We start from the raw sequence: 10000 nt of genomic DNA on the forward strand, positions 1-10000 counted from the left end.
TCGGAGCTCCAGGTACTGGCGCGTCACACTGACGTCATTTGGAGCTTCCGGTAACAGCGTCACACTGACGTCAGTTGGTGCTTCCCCCCGTACGGTAACAAGGTGATAGTGTTGTGATTTTTGGAGGTTCACGTTGTTGTGATTTTTGAGGGTCCGCTAACGACGTGATAGTGTTGTGATTTTTGAGGTTCATGTTGCTGTGATTTTGAAGTTCCGGTACCAAGTTGATAGTGTTGTGATTTTGAGGTTCCCGTACCAAGTTGATAGTGTTGTGATTTTGAGGTTCCCGTACCAAAGTGATAGTGTTGTGATTTTGAGGTTCATGTTGCTGTGATTTTGAGGTTCCGGTACCAAGGTGATAGTGTTGTGATTTTGAGGTTCCGGTACCAAGAGGATAGTGTTGTGATTTTGAGGTTCCGGTACCAAGATGATAGTGTTGTGATTTTGAGGTTCCGGTACCAAGAGGATAGTGTTGTGATTTTGAGGTTAGGGTGACAACGTGATAGTGTTGTGATTTTGAGGTTCCGGTAACAAGGTGATAGTGTTGTGATTTTAAGGTTCCGGTAACAAGGTGATAGTGTTGTGATTTTGAGGTTCTGTGGTGACAACGTGATAGTGTTGTGATTTTGAGGTTCCGGTAACAAGATGATAGTGTTGTGATTTTGAGGTTCCGGAACCAAGGTGATAGTGTTGTGATTTTGAGGTTCTGTGGTGACAACGTGATAGTGTTGTGATTTTGAGGTTCCGGTAACAAGATGATAGTGTTGTGATTTTGAGGTTCCGGAACCAAGTTGATAGTGTTGTGATTTTGAGGTTAGGGTGACAACGTGATAATGTTGTGATTTTGAAGTTCCGGTGACAACGTGATAGTGCTGTGATTTTGAGGTTCCGGTGACAACGTGATAGTGCTGTGATTTTGAGGTTCGGGTGACAACGTGATAGTGCTGTGATTTTGAGGTTCCAGTGACAACGTGATAGTGCTGTGATTTTGAGGTTCCGGTAACAAAGTGATAGTGTTGTGATTTTGAGGTTCCGGTGACAACATTACAGTGTTGTGATTTTGAGGTTCGGGTAACAAGGTGATAGTGTTGTGATTTTGAGGTTCCAGTGACAACGTTATAGTGTTGTGATTTTGAGGTTCCGGTGACAACGTGATAGTGCTGTGATTTTGAGGTTCCAGTGACAACGTGATAGTGCTGTGATTTTGAGGTTCCAGTGACAACGTGATAGTGCTGTGATTTTGAGGTTCGGGTAACAAAGTGATGTTGGTGTGATTTTGAGTTTCCAGTAACAAGGTGATAGTGTTGTGATTTTGAGGTTCCGGTGACAACATTACAGTGTTGTGATTTTGAGGTTCTGGTGACAAACGTCCTAGTGTTGTGATTTTGATGTTCTGGTGACAAACGTCCTAGTGTTGTGATTTTGAGGTTCTGGTGACAAACGTGATAGTGTTGTGATTTTGAGGTTCTGGTGACAAACGTCCTAGTGTTGTGATTTTGATGTTCTGGTGACAAACGTGATAGTGTTGTGATTTTGAGGTTCTGGTGACAAACGTCCTAGTGTTGTGATTTTGAGGTTCTGGTGACAAACGTGATAGTGTTGTGATTTTGAGGTTCTGGTGACAAACGTGATAGTGTTGTGATTTTGAGGTTCCGGTGACAAACGCGATAGTGTTGTGATTTTTGAGATATGAGAGGTATGATATGCTGGCTAGAGTGGTACGATGGGGGGAGGGGGAAGGGGGCGTGGGGGGTTAGAGGGGCTGTTCAGTACCAGACGTTCTGTGGCCTCTCTCTCGTTTGATGACGTCGACAATGATGATGACGATGGTGCTAGTGATGACGAGGAGGAGGAGGAGGATGGTGACGACGATGATTATGATGGTGGTGATGCTGATGATGATGATGGTGGTGATAACAAGGTCTCATGCTCCCCCCCCCCACCCCCCAACTCCCTCCAGCCCCACGCACCACCACCCTCACCCCCACCACACACACACACACACACACACACACACATAACTACACACACACACACATACACCCAACTACACATACACAAACACACCACAGCACACACACATACACGCCCCCTCCAACCCCCTCTCCCCAACCCCAACCCCACGACCCACCCCTCACCTTCACACGTGCTTTTCTGGATCTCATAGAGGATGCTGTCGATGTGGGCATAGTTGTCCAGCACGTACACGTGAGAGCACACAGGCTGACTGGCCACGGCAAGCAACTCCTGCAGGTTGATGTAGCCGATGCCGATGGCGAAGACGATCACCCCCTCGCTCTGTTCACACACACACACACGCAGAAACACACAAACACACAGACATACATACACACACACACACGCACACACACACACGAAATCAAAATGTGTGTGACTTTTGTTATCTTATTCGGAGGAGGGAAGGGAGTGTGTTTAATCAAAAAGCTGTGTGAAAATCCGTGGAAATGAAGGGGGGAAATACTGATAATTATGTGAGGACTCTGTATTTATTTCATGACCAATTTCACGCGTCAAAACGGTTATTCCGGTGGTTTTTAGGACTGTCGGTATTGGGATGGTTTCCAAATAAAAAGGAATAAGATAAAATAAAATAACAAAAAACTCTTGCATAAAATATCATAAAATAAAGTAAGATAAAAATAAAATAACAAAAAAAAACCTCTTGAATAAAATAAAATAAGATAAAAAAAACTAAAAAAAAACAACAACAACAAAAACTCTTGCATGAAATAAACTAAAATCAAATAAATCAAAATAAAATAAAGTAAAAAATAAACAAAAACAAAAACAAACACAAAAAACAAAAAACCCAACTCTTGCACAAAAATAAAATAAAATACAATAGGATAACAACAAAAAAAAAACAAAAAAAAACAACTCTTGCATAAAATAAAATAAAATAAAATAAATAAAGTAAAAACAAACAAACAAAATAACAAAAAAACACTCTTGCATAAAATAAAATAAAATAAAATAAGATCAAATAACCTCCCTTACCCTCAGTTTCTCCGCTTCCTGCACAGTGAGGTTGAAGTCGTACGACTCCCCGTCAGTCAGCAGCACCGCCACCTTGCGGGCTCCGGGCCGCGCGCCATTGGCGGGGTCAAACACCACCGTCCGGGTCAAGTTCAAGGCCGTTGGAGTGTTGGTGCCTCCGTTGTCTGTGGACGGAAATGACGCCACTTCCGGAAACGTGGGAGGTGGTGGAGGAGGCGTGGGGGTGGCAGGGGGTGGGGAGTGAGAGGGTGTGAGGGGTGGGGAGTAGAGAGGAAAGACGCGTGTGTGGTGTGTGGGGTGGGTGGGGGGTGGGTGGGTTCGGGTGTGTGCTGATTATCTGGTTCCGGTTTTCCGCAATTTATCTTTATTCTTATCTTACCTGTCTATTATAATCAATGTGCAGTATAGTAGGCTATGCTTATGATTATATTCAAATAATGTTTCTTAATTCTTTCTGTTTTTACATTAAGAATACTAGTTATTACCTGCAGTGTGTGGATGTATGTATGAAACGGTGTTTGTGATATTTTTTACGGTGTTTGTGATATTTTTTACATTTGTATCTTCGTAATATTCGTAAAAGCTGTTGTTGACTTTTACAGTTATGGTCCCCATGTTGTTTACTTGTCTATGTTGTGATAATGCACCTGACCAAATTTCTCCATTTGGAGATAATAAAGTTATTCTTATCTTATCTTATCTTAGACAGGCGGCAGGAAGAAGAAAGAGGGGGGAGAACGAACAAACGAACGGACGAACTGTTTTATTCAAATAAAGGTCAAAGGGATGGGTTTGTTTTATGTACATTTATTGTTTGCTAAAAAAAAAGAGAAAAAAAAGAAGACACAACACCCTACACAGCTCCCCACATCATACACCACACCCCACACCACACCACACCACAACCACACCACCATACACCCCACATCAGCCGACATCACACACCACACCATGCAACACCCAACACAACCCTACATCACACACCACACCCCGCAACATCCTTCCCAAAAAATAACACCACCCTACATCACACCCCACACCTCCCCCACATTACACCCCACCACATCACACCCCACACCTCCCCCACATCACACCCCACCACATCACACCCCACACCTCACCTCACCACATACACCCCACACCTCACCCACATCACACCCCACACCTCCCCCACATCACACCCCACAACTCCCCCACATCACACCCCACCACATCACACCCCACACCTCCCCCACATCACACCCCACACCTCCCCCACATCACACCCCACACCTCCCCTACATCACACCCCACATCACACCCGACACCTCCCCCATATCACACCTCACACCCCACCACATCACACCCCACACCTCCCCCACATCACACCCCACACCTCACCTCACCACATACACCCCACACCTCCCCAATATCACATCCCACACCTCCCCACATCACACCCCACACCTCCCCACATCACACCCCACACCTCCCCCACATCACACCCCACACCTCACCTACATCACACCCCACACCTCACCCACATCACACCCCACAACTCCCCCACATCACACCCCACAACTCCCCCACATCACACCCCACCACATCACACCACACACCTCACCCACATCACACCCCACACCTCCCCTACATCACACTCCACACCTCCCCCATATCACACCTCACACCTATCCTGCATCACACCCCACACCTCCCCCACATCACACCCCACCACATCACACCCCACACCTCAGCTCACCACATCACACCCCACACCTCCCCCACATCACACCCCACCACATCACACCCCACCACATCACACCCAATACCTCCCCCACATCACACCCACACCTCACCTCACCACATACACCCCACACCTCCCCACATCACACCCCATATCACATCCCACACCTCCCCCACATCACACCCCACACCTATCCTACATCACACCCCACACCTCCCCACATCACACCCCACACCTCCCCCACATGACACCCCTCAACTCCCCCACATCACACCCCACCACATCACACCACACACCTCACCCACATCACACCCACCTCCCCCACATCACACCCCACACCTCCCCACATCACACCCCACCACATCACTCCCCACACCTCCCCCACATCACACCCCACACCTCCCCTACATCACACCCCACATGACACCCCACACCACCCTACATCGCACACCACACTCCACACCAACCCCACTTCACACACCAAACCCCACAACACCCAAAACACCCCCCCCACCCCCCCCCCCCCCCCCCCACAACACCCAACCTCCCTTCCCACCCTCCAACTCCTCTCACCCACCCACCCATACACACACACCTTTATCGGTGTTCTTGATGTCGTCGATGATATCTTGCTTGTCGCTGTAGGTGCTGAAGTTGAAGGCCACCTCGGCTATTGTCCCGAAGACCACGTTGGCCACCTGCACCCTGTCGGGTCCCACGGGCAGCGCCTTCACCACCTCGGCCACGAAGTTGAGCTGCAGCAGGTAGTCCGAGGTCATGATGCTACCCGAGCTGTCCATCAGGAAGGCAAGGTCCAGGGCGCCCTGACAGTCTGCACAATAATTATACAAACCGCACGTTCACGCGGGCGTGCGCGCGCTCTCTCACACACACACACACACACACACACATATCGGGTGTCCCCCAAAAAGTGAACCGCTTTTTGACAAGTATTTCTCAGTGACAGAGAAACCGATTTCATTGAAAATTTCCACACAGTAACCGTAGGGTATCATTAACAAGTCTGCAAAATATCTAAAAGTTCGGACGCAAAGTATGCGAGTACTGTCAACTTCAAAACAGCACGTCAAAAAAAGTCATGTCATGTTAGGGACTGTCACACCGATGTACGTACTGTACTGGGTTGCCTCCGCTGCCAAGGTGATGTAAGTTCCGGTGGGTTCGTTGAGGTGGTAGTAGTGGGCCCAGATGTCAGCCTGACCTGCGATGTCTCCGGGAATCACGTGCGAGTTGGCCAGTCGCTGTGGGGGCGGGGAGGGCGGGGGGATGGAGAAGAAAAAAAAAGTGACGGCACGTGATGAAAAAAAGCGAAACTTTGTTATTAGGGAGGTTGTGCAGGCCCACTTTCGTCGGGATTCCCCCCGTTATTTTTAGCAAGAACCGAGTGCGCATGCGCGACTCCATTGCCGGTTTTTCTTGGTCACCGAAATGTTAAAATTTCGACGTGGAAATCGCCTGTTCCGACAAAAGGATTTTGAACTATTTCGATGAGTTTTTTTTGCAAGTTTACAAGTTATTTTACGTTTTATAATTACACCAGTTATTTGCTTTAATTTTCTATGTCTACTTTGATCGTGTTTCTTGTCAGATCTCTGTCATTCAAGTATTCGAAACGATAGATCTATTTGTAATTCAACACAGGGATTCATCTGGCTTCGACTTTGGAGAGACTTGAGACACCGAATATCGAATATCAGTTTGAAGCATCATTTTATCCACAGCACGCATACACTTTCATGTCTTTGTGAAATTGAGGGAATAGGAAACTTGTTTTGGACAAGGCAAAGGTTCCAAGACAATTACGTGATCTGTTTTCTGTTTTCTGTCATTTTTTTATTTTTACGCCAGATCTCGATCGGAGGAATCAATTAAAAAAAAAATGTAGTAAACGTACCACGTTGCTTTCTATTAAAATGCTGTATATGTCTTGAGATCTAAAGACTTTTTTGACGACATAGTATTTGTTGTTTAGTTCAGTCTGTGCAAATAAAATGATGTGATCGAACTCTGCCGAAAAGTTGTCCGAAGAAAGGCAGTGCACACCCAGAAAAGCTTGTGACGGTGGTGGGCTGCCCATGACGTCATATGACCTTTTTCGTCACTCGGCAAGCGGGTGCAGAACCTCCCTATTGTTTGCCCTATCTTTGCGTATCTGGAACGTGATACTGCCCTTTTTTTTTTCTTTTTTTTTTCTTTGCGATCTCCCAGGTCAACACATGTGCAGACCTGCTAGTGCCTGAACCCCCTTCGTGTGTATATGCAAGCAGAAGATCAAATACGCACGTTAAAGATCCTGTAATCCATGTCAGCGTTCGGTGGGTTATGGAAACAAGAACATACCCAGCATGCACGCCCCCGAAAGCGGAGTATGGCTGCCTACATGGCGGGGTAAAAACGGTCATACACGTAAAAGCCCACTCGTGTGCATACGAGTGAACGTGGGGGTTGCAGCCCACGAACGAAGAAGAAGAAGACACAGAAGTGTATCATACACATGAATCAGATATAGGAGCATACCCGTACCCAAAATCCAGGAAAGGGGTGTCCGTGTACCCATAACCCAAGTGAACCTTACCTGGATCAGGTACAGGGAAGCAGCTAGCCCCGAGTATAGGGGTATTCGGAGCTGCGACCACGTGACCTTGGTCCAATCGATGCCGAACTCTTGCTTGATGATGTCACATTCCCTCTTGATGATGTTGGCGCAGCTCTGTGTGGCTGTCAGCATGGACCGGTCCACCTGTGGGGGAGGGGGGGGGGGCAGAGGGGGAGGGGGGGAAGATAAGATAAGATAAGAATAACTTTATTATCTCCAATTGGAGAAATTTTGTCAGGTGCATTATCACAACATAGACAAGTAAACAACATGGGGACCATAACTGTAAAAGTCAACAACAGCTTTTACGAATATTACGAAGATACAAATGTAAAAAAATATCACATACATCGTTTCATACATACATCCACACACTGCAGGTAATAACTAGTATTCTTAATGTAAAAACAGAAAGAATTAAGAAACATTATTTGAATATAATTATAAACATAGCCTACTATACTGCACATTGATTATAATAGATAAGATCAGAATAAAGATGAATTGCGGAAAACCACAACCAGATAATCAGCACACACCCGCACCCCCCCCCCCCCCCCCCCACACACACACACACACACACACACACGCGCGCGCGCGGATTACTTGATTAAACAAGAGTAATAAACATATGTTCTCAAATAAAAGCATTTCACATATTCGTTTTTAAAAACATTGCAATTAATTATTACATTGTAATTATTAAGCAGAAATATAGATGGGGGGAGGGGGGGGGGAGATTAACGTCAGTGATGGTAAAGTGCTGGAAGGAGCAAAGGTGGAAGAATGGTTAAGACGCTCATCATCTCAGTGCCAATACAGTGTCTGTGGTGATGGTCTGGGTTCGAAACCTGCTCTCGCGGCTATTTCTTCCCACCCATGTTTGACTGGAAAATCCCAAGCTTAGCGTCTTGTCATTCGGATGAGACGATGAACCCGAGGAGCATCTCGTGTGCAGCACTGCACTTTGCGCACTGACAAAGATCCCATGGCAAGAAAAGTGTTGTCCTCTGGCAAACATTTTGTGAAAAGAAATCCATTCTGTTAGGTAGGATATATATATATATATATATATATATATATATATATATATATATATATATATATATATATATATATATATATATATATATATGATAGTCGTGTCCGACTATGACCATCAGAACAGCAGAGGAGGCAACTGCTGTTCCAACTATTTGGGCTAGAATATGATTATAGTGGAGAGTGTCTTGCCCAAGTTACATCCCCACTCTCTCGGCCAAGAGGGTTTTAGGACAGTCGGCGTTGGGATGGTTCCCAAAGGCCAACTAGCCCACAAGGCTGCAGCACTAAGAGCCAGTGCAATTTTGCCTCCTAGTTTGAGAGTCATAGTCCTTCACAAAAGACTAAGCTGTAAATGATTTCCCATTGCCTGGAGAAACCATTGATAATACAGCTCTCACTTTGCTGTTGATAGGCTACACCGAGTATAATATGCATGCACTCAAGGCCTAACTAGGCACGTTGTTATGCTGCTCTCAGGTATGTGGTGTAGCGTATATGGATCTTTCCGTCCGAACACAGTGAGAAACTGAAAACTGTACAAACTTGCCGAACATAAGCTTGCATTTGCAATGTTGTTTGTCTTTAGTGTTAAGCGCAGGACAGAAAAGGGAAGATTTTATGAGCAGAAGAATCTCAGAATAACCAGGAGCGTATAAAGGCAGCTCTCTCAGTTCCCTTTACTCTACCCAAGCAGACAGCCTCTTGTGGAAATGACTCTGTTGATTCTACCCAGGTAGACAGTCTGTTGTCAGTGGAAATGACTCTGTTGATTCTACCCAGGTAGACGGCCTGTTGTCAGTGGAAATGACTCTGTTGATTCTACCCAGGTAGAAAGCCTGCTGTCAGTAAATATGACTCTGTTGATTCTACCCAGGTAGACAGCCTGCTGTCAGTGGAAATGACTCTGTTGATTCTACCCAGGTAGATTCTACCCAGGTAGACAGCCTGTTGTCAGTGGAAATGACTCTGTTGATTCTACCCAGGTAGATTCTACCCATGTAGACAGCCTGCTGTCAGTGGAAATGACTGTTGATTCTACCCATGTAGACAGCCTGTTGTCAGTGGAAATGACTCTGTTGATTCTACCCACGTAGACAGCCTGTTGTCAGTGGAAATGACTCTGTTGATTCTACCCAGGTAGACGGCCTGTTGTCAGTGGAAATGACTCTGTTGATTCTACCCATGTAGACAGCCTGTTGTCAGTGGAAATGACTGTGTTGATTCTACCCAGGTAGACAGCCTGTTGTCAGTGGAAATGACTCTGTTGATTCTACCCATGTAGACAGCCTGTTGTCAGTGGAAATGACTCTGTTGATTCTACCCAGGTAGACAGCCTGTTGTCAGTGGAAATGACTCTTGATTCTACCCAGGTAGACAGCCTGTTGTCAGTGGAAATGACTCTTGATTCTACCCACGTAGACAGCCTGTTGTCAGTGGAAATGACTGTTGATTCTACCCAGGTAGACAGCCTGTTGTCAGTGGAAATGACTCTTGATTCTACCCAGGTAGACAGCCTGTTGTCAGTGGAAATGACTCTGTTGATTCTACCCAGGTAGACAGCCTGTTGTCAGTGGAAATGATTGTTGATTCTACCCAGG

The 10000-nt window shown here is 46.0% G+C and overlaps 1 protein-coding gene across 1 annotated transcript in view; it reads right to left on the bottom strand.

Annotated features, from left to right (window-relative positions):
* The window catches only part of LOC143277563 (uncharacterized), a 25365-nt gene that overhangs the window by 12523 nt on the left and 2842 nt on the right, over window positions 1-10000 (bottom strand). The window contains exons 3-7 of the mRNA XM_076582441.1: window positions 7338-7502; window positions 5865-6003; window positions 5337-5573; window positions 3019-3182; window positions 2139-2298 (exon numbers count right to left, since the gene is read on the bottom strand). Of these exons, the coding sequence (XP_076438556.1) occupies window positions 2139-2298; window positions 3019-3182; window positions 5337-5573; window positions 5865-6003; window positions 7338-7502 (865 nt within the window). The remainder of the gene's footprint in view (window positions 1-2138; window positions 2299-3018; window positions 3183-5336; window positions 5574-5864; window positions 6004-7337; window positions 7503-10000) is intronic.

This window comes from Babylonia areolata, chromosome 34 (genome assembly GCF_041734735.1).
Source record: "Babylonia areolata isolate BAREFJ2019XMU chromosome 34, ASM4173473v1, whole genome shotgun sequence".
Lineage (NCBI taxonomy): Eukaryota > Metazoa > Mollusca > Gastropoda > Neogastropoda > Buccinidae > Babylonia > Babylonia areolata.